The following is a 19,739-nucleotide window of genomic DNA, read 5'->3' as shown; positions in this document are numbered from 1 at the left end:
AAATATATATTTTATTTTATTTCAATTAATGTTTATTTCAAGTAACTTTTTTTTTTTTTTTATGGTTTTAGTTTTAGTTACCTATAATCATCCTATGTCTTGATTTAGTCATTTTGCCATAACACGTCTAATTTAGTCATAATACGTCTTGATAAAGTGCATTTGTGTAGTTGGTGTTCTAAATGTGTTAGACGGTAATTGAGCGTCAAACTTGTCAGAGCCCGTGTTGTGACATTATGTCTGTGCGATCCTGGCACTCCTGTGTCCCTGATGACCCCTGACATTTGAGAGGTGGCTAAAGTGCAGACTCTGTCAAGTGCGGCACCTTTCATCGGGTGGCCCAGGGGTGCAAACCTAACACCGTATGACACTCCGGTTTGAGCCTGGCCTGGGAGTGAAGGGGACCGCTGGAGATCAGGAGACAGATCCTCTGCGCAGCAGCTCTGATATTTTTCTTTTAGTCAGCAGCCGTATGTCGGGGTTCATCAAAAAAGCAATCGGCCGCAGCTGTCTAAAGCAGTCACAGCGAGGTGCAGGAGCTGATGGGTAGGGCTGATAAAAGATAAAACGCGGCCCTTCACCTTCACCTTCACGTCGCACGCAGCCGCAGATAGCCGGTTTCGAGGACACTTGGGGTGACTTTTCCGCCTGTCTAGCTGACTGTTAAGAAGGGCTTTTTGAGTTTACAATAAGTGACACTGGACCAGCCTCACTGGGACTGTCTTTCTCTTTTACTTTTCATTTAAAAATCCAGCCAGCCGTGTGTCCTTCCTCTGTAGAAAGAGCTTTTGAAAGTGCACAGATATAAAGTAAAGCAACACATTCTTTATACAATATTTTATTTTGGATATTTTCTGCGACAAAGATCAGAAGTGAGGGCATGCTTTCAGATTTACCATCAAGGACAAAAAGGCTGCAAATTATTTTATCACCCATCCTTACCCATTTACATTTATTTTATTTTATTTTATTTTATTTTATTTTCAATGCATGGCAAACAGCACATGCCGTTGTGTTGCTGGCAGTCGCTGAACTGCTCTTTAATTGACTGTTTGTATCTCTGATTCAATTTGCTGGTGTTAATGAGGGTCAAACTATTGTTCCTATGATGCTGTTTAAATGTTACCAATTATCATCTGCATTTTAATTACTCAACAAAGACATTTTTTACTTGCATTTGGCTCTTAGTGAGCATTAAAATAATATTCTGGGTTAAATACAAGAATTCCACAGAAAATACTTATGAATATGTACCAGGAGTTCTCTTAAAATGTAAATCTAAAGTCTAAAGCATTACCCAGAAGAAACCCCATAGGAACTATCCACTTTTTTACATCTGAACTTTTTTGTGTGGTATTTACACTAACAACATGACATTAGCATGTATTAAACTCTGACTATTTTTTGCATTACCTTCCAACAAAATGCTACCACGGAAATGTGAACACTTTGAACACTTTTTCCTTTTGAAACTTTTCTATGGACATAATTGGTTGCCTCACACTATATTACAGCAGGGAACATCAAAAGTGCTGGTTTGTGATTGCACATTGGCAATTTGTTGGCTGAAAAGAACATAAAAATGAAGTCCTTGTTACTTCCATCAAAATTGTTCTCAATAATGTCTCATTAAAGCCTATTGTACAGGTGAAGATAGTGTGTCTATAGATGTGTAGCATTCACTAACCGTGTCTAAAGTGTTGCCTTGTCTGATTAATATAAGTGTCTTTGGGCTTGTTTTTCATAGTCACCTTTTAATAGGCCTATGGGCAGTTATGGGGTGCTATTTTAAAGACAACAGTCTTATATTTGGACTTATTTTGGAGAGGCAAGTCGCTTGTTTAGGGCTTATTTTTTCAGACCCAGATGCTTTTTTCTAGCAAGATCTGGCGAGCCCACTGTGGATTCATGTGTGTAAAACCTTAGTTAGACAGGTTATTTTAAAATTAGGCAGATGTTTGGTGAAAACTAAATAAATAAATAAGGTAAAGCTTAAAGAAAGAAAAAACTGCACACTGCTTTATCTGCTCCTATGAAACTTTAATAAATTTAAATGTTTTGATCAAACAAAGTCTTCATCAGACAATAACAACAGCAAATAATAAGGTATTTTATATTTACATACAAAAAAATGCTGGGTCAAAAACAACCATTTCTGGGTTATTTGGCAACCCAGCGCTGGGTAACTAGAACACAGAACACATGCTGGGTTATTTTGACCCAGATTGTTGGGTTTTATACATATTAAAGCCATTTGCTAGGTTGATTTTGACATAGTGCTGAGTCAGTCAACCTGATATTGAAGGTTTTTTTTTTTTTTTTATAAATAAAAATGCACTCTAAAATCTCAGTTATATAGGACAGGAACAGTTCATATATACAATATTTTTGTTCAATGGCCAGTCAGTCTTTTACAATCATAAAATACTCAAAAACATTTAGTAGGGCTGCATGATTAATCGTATTTTAATCGCGATAACGATATCTGCTTCTCTCGATTGATTACAAATAATCGTCACGATATTGGCCCGCTCATTATTTATCCTGAAAACGTATTTTTTCTTTGGGATATGCCTGTGGTTGCCAGATGCAAAGAGCTTAAATCCCCCAAATAGAGCTTTTCCCTTTAAAGGATATACTTTCTTCCCGGTGTTTTACCTAATCTGTGCACGCGCTCCCTCTAAATGCGGAAGAAGCGCTGATGATCTGAAAACAAACATGTGCGCTGTAGTTTAGCGATCTCCACAGCGAAATTCTGCTTCAATGAAAGTGTCATACAGCCAGTCTTTGTTTCTTCACAAGCCACTCGTACTATTTGTGTGATTAAATCTGCCATAATCAAACCTTCAGTGATGAATTTCACCAAATGCAACATGGATCTCCACCTTGCTGTTTGCAGAATGCACTTTTGCAACCTATGTGACAATTCAATCGGGAAAATTAACATAATTTGGAATTATTGGAAATAATATTAGGAGTTTCGCCTTTTTATCTTTTGACGTTCCTAAAGATTTTACCAGTTTTCATAATGTTAATCAGTTGGGACATTTTTTTATATATATATATAAAAAACATCATTCTTTGCTTTACGAATTTGCAGGGCAATCTGAATCTGTGGTTTGTCTCATTTGCAAACGAATTGTGTTGCTTTAAAATCTAATGTGAATACAGATTACAAAGCGCTCACCAAAACCATGTGTTTTGTATTGATTTACCATCTAACGAAGTTATCGTAGTTGGTTAAATGAAGTCAGTGTGCCACCTACAGGCCTTTTGGGTGAAGTGTAGGTTGGTAAAGAACGTGCAAAATGGCCATAACTACATTAACATTTTTGATAGAATAATCGTGATAAATAATCGTGATTATGATTTTGAGCAAAATAACTGTGATTATCAGTTTAACCATTATCGTGCAGCCCTAACATTTAGTAAACATTTTAGGATGTGACAGGAGCAGCCAATGGAAAGAAACCTAGTATCAGTAGGTTGTTCCAGTTCATTAAATGATAATCTTATAATATTCATGTTTGCAAAGTTACATCAAATACAGCTTTACCTTGTGCCATCTCATCTGTCGTACGTTTAAGTTTCAACCTGTCAAACGCATAGCACGACCACAGCTACGACACTAGCGCACTAGATCAATAGCGCTCCTATTGTAGTCAGTGGAGCACACAGCAACTTTGTTACATATGACAGTGATGTTGCGTCATGTTTCAGCCCTGGTCGCACATTCGTTTGAAGGGAGGTGAAACTTCCATGGTGGCGCTGGTGCGTCGTTCGCTTTGAGTGTAAATCTGGTGTACGCTTTGTTTGTAGCATTCCAAACAGAAATTAGCTGCGACCTACATGTAGGGTCTAAACAAAAAAAGTTAAAATGTGAGGCTACAGACATTTTCCTATTTGTACAGTTATAATTTGATAGGAAAACAGACCTTAATTTCATTCAGGAAGTTTCCCCTCAGGAAGTTTTCTCTTGGAACAGAACATAAAATGACAGTTGACAAATGTATCCAGTTTTAACCGGTTTAACACAGTATACCCAACATTGGGTTACATTGACCCAGCGCTGGGGTAGGTATGTGAGGGGGTTCATCATTTGTGTTGACAGTAAAAATGTGATGAGATCATGATTTGTGGATATGTTTTAAAATTATTTTACATAAATGTCTTGTGCTAATGCACTCACTCATATTGAATCATTTGAATGAGAGAAAGAACAAATTGGTATGCTTACACACCTCAATCTGACATTCTTGTAAATGCCCTCAATCTGTCACTCAAATTTCACAACACTTAATATTGGCACAAACTCATGATTAGCACCAGCATCGTATAATCTTTATGAACATCCAGCCATGCGGAAGCTGCCATCCACACCAAATCTGTGCCCTTGAATGTTGTTGAGGAAGTGTAAGTATCTGTCAGGGCATCTAAACACAAAAGCGGCAGAGCGTGATCCACCGCAGCTGAGCATGACAAATACAGCGATGGAGCTCTTGTCTCTATTACCTCGCTCACATGTGTGTGTGTGATCTGCGGTACGGCGGAATGCCAACTGTAGCAGAGCTGATTGTTTTGGAGCCAGTGTCTTGGCTGGGGGGTTAAACTGTCACTGTAGCTCTCACTGGCTCTTGTCCTAAGATGCCGTTCAGTTAGAGAGAATTGTAATTGTAGGGCAAACCTGTATCATTGGAAATATGCTGAAAGAAAGGGAAATTCTTCCCTTTTTAGGTTTTGAGGCCTGTAACATAAATGCTAATGCTTTTAGCAATGCAAGCTTTTTAAAATAAGAAAACATTCATAACACAAAGCATTGCATTCTCAGCATTGCCACTAGGGGTGCTATGGCGAGCATTCTTTTAAACTGTCTTCTACTCTCAGTACTTGATCTGAAAGAGAAAACAATCATTGGTATGGAAGCTTGTTTACGCCATGAAATTAAAAATAAAAAAGGTAATTGCGACTTTTTATCTCACAATTCTGACTTTTTTCTCGTAATTGCGAGATATAAAGTCAGAATTGCGTGATATAAACTCAGGATTGCGAGTTATAAAATGTCAGAATTGTGAGATATAAACTCGCAATTGCGTGTTATAATGTCCAGTTGTGAGGGGGAAAAAAAGCCTGACATTTTTTCTCAGAATTGCGAGTTTATATCTCACAATGACTTTATAACTCGCAATTGCGTTAATTCTAACAATTCATTGCTATGGAAGCTTGTTTACGCCATGAAATTAAAAATAAAAAAGGTAATTGTGACTTTATCTCACAATTCTTACTTTTTTCTCGTAATTGCGTTTTTATCTCGCAATTCTGACTTTATAACTCGAAATTGTGAGTTTATATTTCACAATTCTGAAGTCAGAATTGCGTGATTAAAAACTCACAGTTGCAAAAAAACCCCCACACAATTCTGACTTTATAATTTGCAATTGCAATTTAAATCTCACAATTCTGAGAAAAAAAGTCAGAATTGTGAGATAAAAAGTCATAATTAACGTTCATACAAGCGTTAGCGTTATTTAAATTAACAAAAACAATTTTTAATAGTAACACATCCTGTTTAATGGCATAGATGTTGTACAGAGTGCACACTGTATACAGTATGTGCAACTTGCATTGTTGTGCTTGCATATTAAAACATTTATTTTTACATGCTTTTGGCCCTTTTTTCAGTAAAGATATGAATGTTCAGCTCCAGAAAAGAATTTTGTTGCTGAAACGTTGCTCTTTCAGATCTCGGGAGACCTTAATGGAGATTTTAAGTATATGTTTAATTTAAGTATCACCGTCTCTCTGATGTTTCTTATAAAATGCCTTTAGAGAAATGCAAATAAGACACAAATAAGTTACAGTAAGAGAAGCATCTGAGAAGCAGAGGCATTTCTGTTTGCTCTTTCATAGCCATTTTGGGCAGCAGTTGCAAATTTAAAGAGATTTGTTTTCTTCTCTATTTTGGATTAAAGGTCCTGTCTAAGCACATTGTTCTGAAAAAAAAAAAAAAAAACATACAAGTTTGAGAAGTGTGCTCATGCAGCAGAAGCGTAAGAAATATTGTTGTGTGGGTTGTTTCTGTTGCCTTGGGCATAAGCAAGGTGGTTTGAAGAGATCAAGCAAGGTTGGTTTAGTTTGTGAAAGATGTGCTAAGTTGTGTTGTCATGTTAGTTTAAAATATTTCCATCCATTCATTTTCCAAACCGCATGTCCTGTGTAGGGTTGTGGGAGTTTAATATTTACTTGAATGAATGAGGTCAACACAGACGTTAAGCTAACAGCTCACTAAACTCCAGCTCCAAGTATATATATATATATATATATATATATATTACACATATATTTATCCATCATGTTTGGGTCAGACATTAAACATGTTGTTTCAAATGTTATTTATAACATGTAAAGCATTATTTATATTAAATTAAATACAAAGTTCTGTCATGAAACTCTAGATGGCGCAGGCTAATAGGTCCTTTAACTCATCCTCTTGAATAAAAGAAGCAGCAGCAGCAGCAGCGTAGCAGATCTATTCCACCAAGACCAAACATATCAACATTGTCATACTCATTACCATGCCTAACACTCCGAGAGTTGTCATGACAGAATTGAGATTAATCAAGCTTATCTATATCACATTAGCTTTCCAATGTGTGTGTAAATGTGTTAGTATTGTAAAATGTTTTGGTATTGTAGTACTGTACAAAGTTCAGAGGATGCAGTCTTCTACTGGATTCACATTTCCTCTTTACCCACTTTTGTAGGTGCCTTTCTAGATGACAGATGGCGTGTTGACTTTTGCCGTGTTAGTTCACTGGCAGTGCCATTGAGGTTAATGATGCTGGCCGAACATGCCTAATGTCCGAAAAAAAGGGCATGTGATGCTGGCGTGAGTGCTAATGTAGATCTTTAGAGAGACTGAGCTTCATTTGGATTAGTAAATCTGGTTTGTGTCATCGCCGGCAGCTTTCTTTTCTTGCATTTGATTTTTTGTGAAATAAACAGCAATGATTACTGAGATAGAGAGCTGCAGTGATGATGTATATTTGTAGATCATAGCATAAGTTACATTTTGCCTTTGGCTTTTGGATTATTGCAGAAAATAAGCTCTGTGACCAACAGAAGTTTATGAATATGACATGTTTAGTATTCACAAATGAACACAACTTTTATGAATTTTGAAGCCTAAATACAAGAAGTAAAAAGCTAAAGGCAGACTATACACAGGGTCGTCACCATCGCTAAGCTACTAACAACTGTTTCAGTATTTTTTTACAAGTTGGAAATTTTGATTTTATAGTTTTGCAATGATTGCGAGTTTAAACACAATGAGGCTGTGAAAGTGAGTAGATTAGTTCATCTGTCCGGCCTGGTGACGTTTAATGTCCTCGACAGTATCTGGTCCCATTTAACCACTTTTTCAAGAGATGAAACAGTTTTGAAAAAAAAAAAAAAAAAAATCACAAGTGGGGTATTACTGATGTATTTGATATTGTAGAAGAAAAAGTGAAAATATATATTTTTTAATTTTGTTAACCACATGCCTTCAGGCATTTCAACCACTTAGGACACTTTCCTACAGCAGTAATATTTTGTTTAAATAAAATTATTCTTTATGAATCTCTAAAATGTAGGATTTCCTTTGAAACTATTTTCAGTGAGAAATTACAAAATTTTACAAATAATTGCAAGTAACTCATTAAATCAAAGGTGAAATTTTGAAGTTGAAAAATTGAAATAGTATTTTCAGTAACATTTTACAATAAAGTCGCATTAGCTAACATGAACTAACAATGAGTAATACATTTTGTAAAGCATTTATTAATCTTTGTTAACATTAGTAAAAATCTTATTGTAAAAATCAAATACAACTTTGGATTTTAAAAATGTATTAGTAAATGTTGATGTTACCATTGACTAAGATCAATAAATGCTGTAGAAGTATTGTTCATTGTTAGTTCATGTTAACGCATGTAGTTAAAGGGTTAGTTCACTGGTACGACCCTATGGTTGTGTTTTGTTCTATTTCTGTTTTTCTGTGAGTGTCTCTGTGTGTGTGTCTGTCTAGGAACATCATCCTGATTGGTTCCTGCAGGCTGATTGATGCTATGTCCTGATTGGTGCACAGTACTGTAAAAAGCATGTCATCACTTCCTCTACAGAGTGATCTTTTGTTTTGAGCAGAGTGTTTGGTTGTATATTGCCGAATCTGTGTGTGTTAAAAGAGTTTGAATGTGTTAAGAGTATTAGAGACTGTGTTATTTGAATTGTTTGTATTTGAGGAACTTTGTTATATTTGACCCATTTGCCTGTTTTTGACGCTGAGTTTGGATTGCCCTTTCAATTTTGGTTGCCTGTCTGTATATATTGTAAATACTGATTATTTGGGAAAGTAGGGAGTCTGACGCCATTTTTGTTTATTGTAAACAGTTTGATCTTTGTTTTTTGGTTAGGGAGTTAGGTTTGTATATTGTATTTTTCTTTTCTTTTCTTTTGGGTTAGGGTTTAGGGAAGAGGTATTAAAAGAAGGAAATTTTGTTTGTTATTTTGGCCCAGTCGGCTCCTGAATCATAAGTCCCAAATTTAAAGTCAATAAATTTATCATTGTTCAATTTCATTACATTTCTCAGAGTCTTTCGTGTTGCACCCTTTCCCCTAGACGGGGCGTAACATCACCCAAAAATGAAAATTATGTCAATATTTACTTACGTTCATGTCCCAAACCCATAAGACTTTCGTTCATCTGCGGAACACAAATGAAGATATTTTTGATGAAATCTGAGAGCTTTCTGTCCCTCCATAGACAGCTGCTTGACTACCACTTTGATGCTTCAAAAAGTTTATAAAGGGATTGTAAAACTAATCCATATGAATCCATATTTATTCCACATTTTCTGAAGAGACTCGATCCCTTTATATGCTGAACAGATTTAATTTAGGCCCTTTTTTCACATAAAAACATTCATCAACTCACACATCAGTTATGGTAAACAGAAGCTCAAGCATGTTTGCTTGACATGCAAGAACCAATGAGGTTCATTCTCGTGTTACGCAGCATGTTTGAGCTTCTGCAAGAGGTTTGTTCTCATGCATCAAGCAGGTTCGGCTGAGCTTCTGTTTATGTTCGCTGATCAATGTTTATATGTGAACAAAAGCCTAAATTCAGTCTGTTCAATATATAAAGTGATCGAGTCTCTTCAGAAAATTTGGACAAAACCGCTCAATTCATTTGGATTAGTTTTACGATCTCTTTATGAACTTTTTGAAGTGTCAAAGTGTCAGTTGCGTAGCTGTCAATGGAGGGACAGAAAGCTCTCAGATTGCATTAAAAATATCTTCATTTGTGTTCTGCAGATGAACGAAAGTCTTACGGGTTTGGAACGACATGAACGTAAGTAAATGTTGACAGAATTTTCATTTTTGGGTGAACTAACCCATTAACTAATGCTAACAAATTAACCCTTATTGTAAAGTGTTACTCTATTGTCTTTGTTTTATTTACAGCTTCAAGATATCATTTTTTACAGCATTGGGAAGTCCCAGTTATAATCCAAGAAGTGTTTTAGTTCAAGTCGTAAGGGGCCCAGTGTCTTCCTGTAAGCTTCTGCTTCTTATTAACTTCTTGTGTCACTTCTCAGCCCTTCTCTGACATTTGAAACGAAAGAGAGGAACAGAAGGAGGTGCCACACCTTCAGTGATCTGATTATATCATACCCAAGCCTACACTCGCAATCTGCTTCGTACGAAGTTTCACTCGTTCGTGTGTGTGTGTGTGTGTGTGTGTGTGTGTGTGTGTGTGTGTGTGTTGGGTTTGATTTTGGAGGCTCGTGCCAGGTTGGATTGGGCATACTGTCATAATAACTGCGGATTAGATCCATCTGCTGACAGGAATGTTCTTTTTGTCGTGCCAAACGCGTCACATTAGAGCAGCTCAAAGCTCGTCGCGTTGTATCGCATCTCTTAACACCCTTCAAGGTTAATTCTGTGCCTCTTCCTAAAACCATTGGTCATATATTTTCATTCCCAGATGCGGCTGACGAGTCTCAGGATTTGTTCAGCAAGATTTCCCATGGGTCGGTTTACCCTGGCTATGTGGTTCAGCGCGGAATGAGAAATCAAATGTGCCAGGCTTAAAATGGAACACAATGTACCCAACAGGATTTCTGTGCAGTTGCTCAAAGCCATTTTATCTTCTCCTAGTACATGCAGCACAGTATATTATTGTCCTTTATGGTTTTTTATGAGCAGGACTCCCCATTTCAGATTTATCCTGAAGGCGTTTCCTTACAGAAGGATTGAGGAGGCACTTTGCTCGTGCTTTTCTTCACATCAACAGCATGCTGATATAATGATATCATTGTGCACTTATGATTCGAATGCCTTTTAAGGAAAAATCCCACATTTAAGCATATTCATCTTTAAGGGTTATGCACAGTTTATATTACACCACAGAATGATGCAAATGCATTGAATAGTTTCACTCAGAAATTCAGAGTAAACAGTTACAAAGTAGAAAGTAGAAAAACTGAAATAGTATTCAAATAATCAATTTTTTTTTTTTTTTTTTTTTTTACGTTGTAGGCTTATAAGTGTGACCAAAAGTTGAGACAATTTGTAACTTTTTATACATGCGTTTACCAAGGTGAATTGGTAACTATTTATCATTCTGTTCAGAGGCTCAGAAGATAGCGTATAAAGACAAGCAGGTCCAGTTGTGGTTTCAGACATCCATTTTGTTGTATTCCTGCTTGATTTTAAGCAGATCCGGCTCTTTTCATAGCCTCAAACTGGATCTTGGGCATTACAATCCGTGAAATGCTCCATCAGAGCTGTTGGATAATGTGCATTATGCATTAGTGTGATAGATCTGAGCATTATGAATCTAATTTAATCTTGAAATTTAATCTTTCATTTGAATCTCTGAACCGAGTCATTGATTTGATTCTCTGTTTTAAATCTTTGAATATTCTATCAAATTTTGTAATGAATCATTCATCATTTTGAATCTCTTGAATTTGAGAGTCTCCAAAGAGAGTTATTCTCTATATCAGTGCACTCTGTTTCTGAACTCCCTGAAGTGCCTCCATCGTAGTCTTGAGTTTTCTTCTGGGAACGAACAAGTCACAATATTCTTCATTTAAATAATTCCCACCCAAGGCATAAGCAAAGTAAAGGGGCAGGGCCTGGATGAGTTAGTAGTGTGTTGAAACTCGCATTTATGGTAAGGAGTGGGACATTTCCCAAACACGCTCGAAGTGCTTGACCAGTCCCAACACACTCATCCAGCCGACTAGGGCTGTGACGGTCGGCATGACAACTGCGCCACCGCGGTCGTGGAGTGTCACCAGCGGTAGTGTGACGTATATATATGTCTCAGAGGTCGCTTTAACCAAAATTTTTTTTTTTTAGCAGTGACGGAAAAAATCTGAAGCCCGTCCGTCATTTTGACAGAATGCTGAGGCTGATGTAGCTTGTAAATGTAATTCCCACCCCTGTCCAGTTGGTGGTGAGCGCACTCCAATGTGTCTGCAGAGCGCGAGTTCAGTCTCCAGAATAAAATGATGCGTTTTATTACACACAGGCGAGCACCCAGTTTAAATCCATTTTATAATAATAAAGTTATAATACTTAAACTTACATAATTAAGTTTCTAATCCAGTTTGTTTTGTTTTAAATAGTTTGTTTTGTTATTTTCTTGCTGACTATCAAGTTTATGGTCAACGAATGGCTTTTCTGAGGTATAATGTTACGTGACATTGTTTGCAACACTGACTGAACTGACGATTTCGGTAAGCTACTGTGTCTTTCAACATTTTTTTTCTGATTTTCATTCATGTTTATTTCGTTCTGTAAAGAGGAAAGGATGATCGCGTTCACTCACGATCCGTGACAAGTGTTCAAGATGAAAACTTTCTTTTCATAGTATAAATAAATGCATAGCCTAGGCCTATTTAGTTATCCTGTAAATTCGTGAATAAAAATGAAAATGTGGACGAAATCAGAAGCTATTAAATGTCTTATTTTTAAAATATGAAAAATTAAAATGACGGGTAATAATTGATTATGACGGATTTTTTACTGTCCGCCAAAAGTGCGAAAGTCTAATGCAACCTCTGATATATATATATATATATATATATATATATATACAACCAACACCGCAACACCGGCGGTTGTTAGTCATTTCCCACCGCGGTAGTAAAAAATTGCCACCGTCACAGCCCTACAGCCGACCAATCAGAGCACATTGTGATTTCAGAAGGAGGGGCTTCATAGAGACAGGAACTAAACAGAGCATTGCAGGATTAGAGGTGCTGCAACAATGATAAATATGTGAAAAATAATGTTTTTTTTTTTTTTTTTTTTGAATATTCAAGCATGAAAACATATTCTAGCAGAGCCCAAAAACAAAATCAAAACTTTGAAAACGGACAGAATAGGTCATCTTAAAGAATAGCTGGCCGATATATGTTTTTTGTAAAGGTTTTTCTATAAGTCTGTGAAATCAGTGATTTGTAATTTATGAAGGCTGCCATAAAAGACTGATATATTTTGAAATCATTTTAAATTTATTTTATTTACACTGTAAAAATTGATCTTGATCTTAATGGTAAAAGACTGTAAAAAATGCTACAGAGAAAAACTGTAACCATTTTTGGAGGTGAAAAAGGACAAGTCATTGTATAATTTACAGTAAAAAAAAAAAAAGTAAATTGACTTTCCCAGAATTCCCTGTGTGACGCTTCACATTTGATGTATTTTCATTGAAGTAACTATGTTTCTTCTTAGTTTTCCTTAGTTTTTTCTAATAAGTTATGTATATTAGGGTTTTATGTTACTAAATTAATCTAGTGTTGTTAAAGTGTCTAATGTTGTTAAATTAATGTTTATTGCATTTTTTAATGTCATGTGTGTTACCATGATGGTGTTTAGTGTTTGTGTGAATGACACTGTGTGCACCTTCTATATGTTAGTATTGTCTTTCTCAGCTTGTGGAAAGCTGCTTGTGATTCATCACTCATCACCACTGTGTTTGGTGGTTGTCACTATATTATAAAGGTACAAAAGAGATATTAGTTCTTCAATAGGATGATAAATTAACATTCTATCAGTTAATGAAATATGGTATTTTACTGTAAATTTAAGTTAAACCTAAATCCGTAAAACCTAAAACGTTGCTACCATATTTTTTTACGGTAAAATTCTGTATTTTTTTTTTACCATAAGTTTAACAGAATTTAACATGAATTTAATGCATATTACTAGGATATTGGCTGTTTATTAGTACTTATAAAGCACATATTAATGCCTTATTCTGCATGACCTTATTCTACATTCTTAATCCTACCCAATACCTAAACTTAACAACTAACTTACTAACTATTAATAAGCAGTAAATTAGGAGTTTATTGAGGGAAAAGTCGTAGTTAATAGTGAATATGTGTTCCCTATACTGAAGTGTTACCGGATTTTTATTACAGTGTAGTGGTGCATTGAGAAGAGTTAAAATAAACATTTCTAAAAAGAAAATGAAATACATGTGATATTTCATGCCTTCCATGTTGCCAGCACAAAAAGTGCTAAAACTAGTGCGGGTTTTGGCCGTTGGCCTGTAAGTAGAATCACAGCTTAAGGGATTGCACGATTGTGACTGGCTGGTGGGAAAAAGGGAGAATTTATTGGAATTCACTGCTATTGTAGAAGGCGTCTGAAGCTGGAGCTCATAAATGACTCACAGGTCTCACTGTCCTCAGGAAATCTCGGCTGCTGATCAAGCTTACTGCATGTTGCATTCTCCATGGCTTAGGTCGATTCCTGAGCTTTTCAGATTGATTTGCGACAGGGATATTAGAGCATTGCGAGGAAGGCTGCGTCACTTTCATTAAAAATGCATTGTTTTGCATGCTTTCGAGCTGTGAAATGTAGGAACATGGAAATGACCTAGTTTGTGCCTTTGCATATTATGTTGAACGCACCTCATATTTCTACTCCATCACTGCTGGGCATTTCTTCTGCATGACAGTTTTGTCAAAGTTAAGATAGATTTGTATCAAACATATGCAGTGGGCAAACCCACAGGAACAATTTATTGCTCACGGGTGATGCTTTAATAACTCTGTGCTATGTGTACATGAGCATGACTTCGGAATAAATCATTTTGTTGACCTCAAGTACCTAAAATCTATAGTATTTATTGGCTGGAGGAATTTCATTACTTTTATGCGTCAGTGTACTTGAACAGCTCCATTTTAAAGATATGCAGGTGTTTTTAAAAATCTGGATTGGAAGATTTCTCTTCTGCTCACCAAGGCTGCTTGTAATTGATTAAAAACTGCAGTAAAAACAGTGTCGTGGAATCTTTTACATAGCTGTTTTCTATTTGAATATATTGTAAAATGTAATTTATTTCTGTGATCAAAGCTGAATTTTGCATCAGTCTTCAGTGTCACATGATCCTTCAGAAATCATTCTATATGCTGATTTGCTGTTCAAGAAACATGTCTGATTATTATCAATGTCCAAAGTTGTACTGCTTCATATTTTTTTGTGGAAACTATCATACTTTTTTTTTTTTCTTTTTTTTTCTTTCAGAATTTTTGATGAATTGAAAGTTCAAGTGAACATCATCTATTTGAAATAGAAAACATTTATAACATTATAAATGTCTTTACTGACATTTTTGATCAATTTAATTAAATCAATAATTTTTTTTTTTTTTTTTTGCATTTTTATTGAATAAAATATTAATTTCTTTCAAATAATCATAAAAGTAAAAATCTTACAGACCCCAAACTTTTTAAACCGTAGTGTAATTGGTAGAATTTATTGGCAAAATATTTTGATAATGAGATATGTGTGACATATTAGTCATCATTTTATATAATAATAATAATTATTATCATCATAGGGGACAAAAAATTCCCCTACTTGAAAATTGACCCATTAGTTTTACAGTGAAAGAGAAGTCAGCTGTGTGTTTCCATTAAACAGAATTTGTCCTGTCAGCCTTTCAGATACTGTATTGAAGCATGAAAAAAATCCTGTGATTTTTTTTTTTTTTTTTTTTTTTTTTTTTCCTCAGTCTCAGAGTACAATGCAATATCCTGGTGGTGTCCCTCATTTAAAGTCACATTTGCAACCAGACAGTTTCTCTGTGTACTGCGTTAAGTTAATGGCTGATTCAGAAAGGAATGAAAAACACTGTCAGCGCAGGGTGCGAGTGAGGCTGGCTGTGATGAAATTGCAGACACACTGCGTTCAAAGCTCTCCTGCGCTCGGCATTTGATGTCAGAGTGTAAAACGTAGAGCGTCAGAGTAGCTCCGTTTGATCCTCTCCGTTCAGAGTCTTCAGAAGCTCCAGAAACACTTGTAGCTTTGGAGCGGGAGAGGAAGGGAAGTTTGGCGCTGTCTGGATCTGACGGATCATCACAGACGAGCAGGATGATGAAGACAGGAAGTGTTTATCCTCCAATCCGGAGGTGTGGCGCGGCTTCAGAGTCGCAACTGATCCTCTGCATGTTCTTTCAATTACGAGCCGATGGTGGAGTTGTGTAAAGCGAAGATTTTGAATGGTAAATAAATGAAGCTTGACAGAATACATGTGTTTGAAACATTAGAAAAGTTCTTTGTAAACTAACTCCCGTACAGAAGAAGGCAAAGTAGATACTACTACAGTAGCTTAATAAAAGAAGCGCTTTTGCTCTATTGCAAAGAATAAACTGAGGCTTAAGATAGTTAGCGTATACTGCATAGTCTATATATTGTATACTGCCTACCCTTTTTATTTTCTTTAAAAACATTTGCTTATCCAGAAATGAAGAAAAAAAAAAAATAAATCTTAAAGGTCCAGTGTGTGATATTGATGATGATCTATTGACAGAAATGCAATATAATATACATAACTATGTTTTTAGTGGTTTATAAAGACCTTACATAATGAACTGTTATGTTTTTATTACCTTAGAACGAGCCATTTCTATCTCATACACCGCCGGTCCCCTTACATGTCAAGTCGCCATTTTGCGCCAGCATGTTTCTACAGCAGCCCTAAATGGACAAACTACTCTACAGAGCACGTTTAGTCACTATGTTGTTCTTCTTCGTTGGTGTTTTTAGAGGCAGCTTGCATCATCACTACATTGAATATGCACAAAGAAGTAGTAGTAGTAGAGATAGTATTTTGGTTTATTAGAAACAGAGACCGTTCTTTGTTAGAAGTAAGAAGAAACCTCAGTGCTTGACTGGCTACTCTCTTCTGTGTCAGATGACGACATCTTTGTCCTGTGTCGGCCACAGTAGTTATGTGCTTCTAAAGGGAGGGGTGAGCGGTGGACTGAGCCGTTAGATGCCGCTAAAATTTACACACTGCACCTTTAACTCTTGGCAGTCCAATTACATATTTCTTAAAAAAAAAACTATATATATATATATATATATATATATATAGTTTATACTGCACATTTTGGAAATTGTGATAGGCCATCAAGGGTTTTCTGTGCATATCAATGTATTTTTGATTTTGGAAAGGAAGTTTTCAGTGTTATTTTAGTAGTATAATTTTATACTCTGTAATATATATATATATATATATATATATATATATATATATATATATATATGTATAAAATTATATATATGTATATAATTTTAATTAATTTTTTTCTATTTTTTGTATATGTGCTTCTTTTTTAATTATTAATTAGTATTTTCGTGTAATATTTTATTTATTTCAGTTACCAAAAATTATTTGTTTTAGTTTTTGTCAATGATAACAACACTGTTTTATACACTTAAACAAGTAAACTTATTTTTTGTCTCTTTTTTTTTTTTAGTCTCAGAGTAAAAGGTAATGTCACAAAGTAATTGCGAGATGAAGCTTAACAAAATAAACACAATTATAAGATCTAAAATCCCAATTAAAAGACATAAACTTGCAATTGTGAGATGTAAACTCACAAATAAAGTTGGCATGAAACAGGGAAGAAAAGACACAACTTCTATCTGAGTGAAACGGCTTCTGGAACAAGAACAAATGTAGGGTGGGGCTTAATTTTGTCTGTGGGGAATTGATTGGATGGTTATGGTTTGCTATTGGTCGATCTTATGTGAGTGACAGGTTGCCCCGCCCTCACACCAGTAAACACGTCATCAGAGAAGAGAAGAGATGAGCTGCAAGAGGGAGGGGAATCTTTATTTTGATTAAAGATTATGAGGCACATGAATCATTAAAAAATAATGATGTGCACAGATAAATAATTTATAATCAATACTGTAATATTCCATAAGAAATATTAATTTTTATTTCACAGTGATACAAATTCGTTTTTTTTTTTTTTTTTTTTTTCTCTGAAGCAGAAGCAGGATTCTATATCAATGAGAACACCTGTTCTTACACCTCTACAGTATATTCTGATTTTTACCCTTGATTTTCACCTTTAGACCTCATGTGATAGTCAAAACTCTGTGTTTCATGCTTCAGCTGCAGCGTTATAAGGCAGTGCGGCACAGCACTGTCAGATTTGATCAGAGCAATCAACACAACATGTCCTTTTGAATCTCTCTGCGAGCAGCCCGCGTGTTTCCAGCTGACCGTCTGCCTCCTTTCAGTGTGGCCTTGACCTTTGGAGAGCGCGCCTCCACATGATGGACAGAAGGTGGCTGGTGTACAAGCTCCTGAGTCAAGTATAAAGATAGAGAATGACATGCAATTATCAGAGATGGTTGGAAGCAGATATATGTCGGCTCTGAAGGCTAGCTGATGTGAGAATGTTGTCATTCGAGGTCCGTCAACAAGTGTCTGTGAGTCTTTGCGAATGTAGTATCCTTGCACCCTTAAAGAACCCATATTGACACTGAAAATGGACATGCATTGAGCGGATGCAATGCTTTTACGAATAGCTCACCCCAAAGTGGTTTGAAAGATCTCTTTGACCTGTTCTCAATGCAGTTCTTCACTCTGAAAACCACTTTAAGTGTGGCACAAACAGCGTTTAGACCCTGTTGTGAGTGCATAGTGGAGCGTCCCTATAGATTATATTTCAGGCCAATTCATTTCTCTATTCCTTCCAACAGCCTGGAAGGCCAACTCAAATGCATTCACACACTCATCTGTTCAGCCAGGACTAACGTCTTCCCTTTTTTATTTCTCCTGCAGGTCAATATATCACCAGGATGCAGTAAAGCATTGACCAAAATGTTATACTGTCCATACTGTGGAGGAATGCCAGGCCTCAAACCCTGCGCCAACTACTGCCAAAATGTCATGCGGGGCTGCCTGGCCAACCAAGCGGACCTGGACCCGGAGTGGAACCTCTTCATTGGTGAGATGTGCTTTCTATTTTCAGCTCAGTTTTCAGATATAGATTTCTCCTTTTGGATTATAGTCGAAAGGGCTTTCTTTCTTTCTTTCTTTCTTTCTTTCTTTCTTTCTTTCTTTCTTTCTTTCTATATCTATCTATCTATCCTTCTACACTTCTACCCTTGATCCATCGGTCCAGAGATCGATCATCCATCCATCCATCGTTCTACCTTTCTTTCTTTCTTTTGTTCTATCTATATCTATCTATCTATCCTTCTACACTTCTACCCTTGATCCATCGGTCCAGAGATCGATCATCCATCCTTCCATCCATCGTTCTATCTATCGTTCTATCTATTGTTCTGTTGTCCTATCTATCATTCTATCCTTGATCGATCTATCTATCTATCTATCTATCTATCTATCTATCTGTTCTGTTGTTCTATCTATTGTTTTATCCTTGATCTATCTATCTATCCAGTGGTGTGCACAGACCGATGCGACCGCACAGGGCACATTCACTTTCGCGATCAAAGGGGCAGGGGCTCAAAATCTATCTATCTATCTATCCATCTATCCATCTATCCATCTATCCATCCATCCATCCATCCATCCATCCATCCATCCATCCATGAGCTCAAAAAATTATTGTGTAAGTTATTGTAATTACTTAATTGTATTGTACTGATAGCTGGTCCAAACAAAGAGTTTTAATTTTCAGGCCAGTAGGTTTTGGTTTCTGCCAAAAATGTTAATGTCAGTGCATCACTAGCTTTGGCCAACTCACACTGAGTCCTGGCTCCATTCTGGTCTTTAATGTCCTGTTCATTTGGAATTATGTCACATTACCGAAGTAAAATGGGTTGTGAATGCTATTTTATGTTGTTTTAGATATTTACAATTGCTTGCTTGATTTCAAAAACACTGTTAATTGCTCCCAGGCAGTTTTCACCTCCTGCGCTATGCAAAAGCTATATCCCTGCTGCTCAATTCTGTTGAATGTTTAATACATTCTCGTTGATGGCACGTAAATATAGTTTGAGTGATGGTTCAGATTGATTCATATGACCTATAGGCACTAGCTTTAGCAGCTTAATGCCGCCCACCCACAGAATTGATACTGCGAAAGTCAATAACGCTTTCCTTCCTATTACCTTCAACATACTCAATGTAATGTGAAAATGTATGTGTTGTGTAACTTGGAAAGTAGAGCTTAAATTTGTCATTCATTTGTGCATAATGCATAAGGTGTATTAATGCATGTTTCTTTTTTAAGCTAAACTTCCTGATGTGTTTTGCCTTTCTTCACAAACCACTTTGGCTTTGTTTTGCATTTTCAGAGCTCATTTTCTGCGCTATAGATCTTAAATCAGTATATTGCTCCCCCACAGAGAGATATTGACTGGCTATGGTGCCGCAGTTCGATTAGCAAAAAAGGGATAAT

At 36.1% G+C, this 19,739-nt stretch overlaps 1 protein-coding gene across 2 annotated transcripts in view; it reads left to right on the top strand.

The window, feature by feature from the left end:
* gpc6a (glypican 6a) overlaps nucleotides 1–19,739 on the top strand; it is a 249,648-nt gene that overhangs the window by 136,560 nt on the left and 93,349 nt on the right. For both annotated transcript variants that reach the window (XM_051897701.1, XM_051897711.1), the window contains exon 4: nucleotides 18,152–18,317. In XM_051897701.1, the coding sequence (XP_051753661.1) occupies nucleotides 18,152–18,317 (166 nt within the window). The remainder of the gene's footprint in view (nucleotides 1–18,151; nucleotides 18,318–19,739) is intronic.

Source organism: Ctenopharyngodon idella, chromosome 1 (genome assembly GCF_019924925.1).
Source record: "Ctenopharyngodon idella isolate HZGC_01 chromosome 1, HZGC01, whole genome shotgun sequence".
Classification (NCBI taxonomy): Eukaryota; Metazoa; Chordata; class Actinopteri; order Cypriniformes; family Xenocyprididae; genus Ctenopharyngodon; species Ctenopharyngodon idella.
Note: the sequence above shows the minus strand (reverse complement) of the source record. Positions and strands in the feature narration are given on the sequence as shown.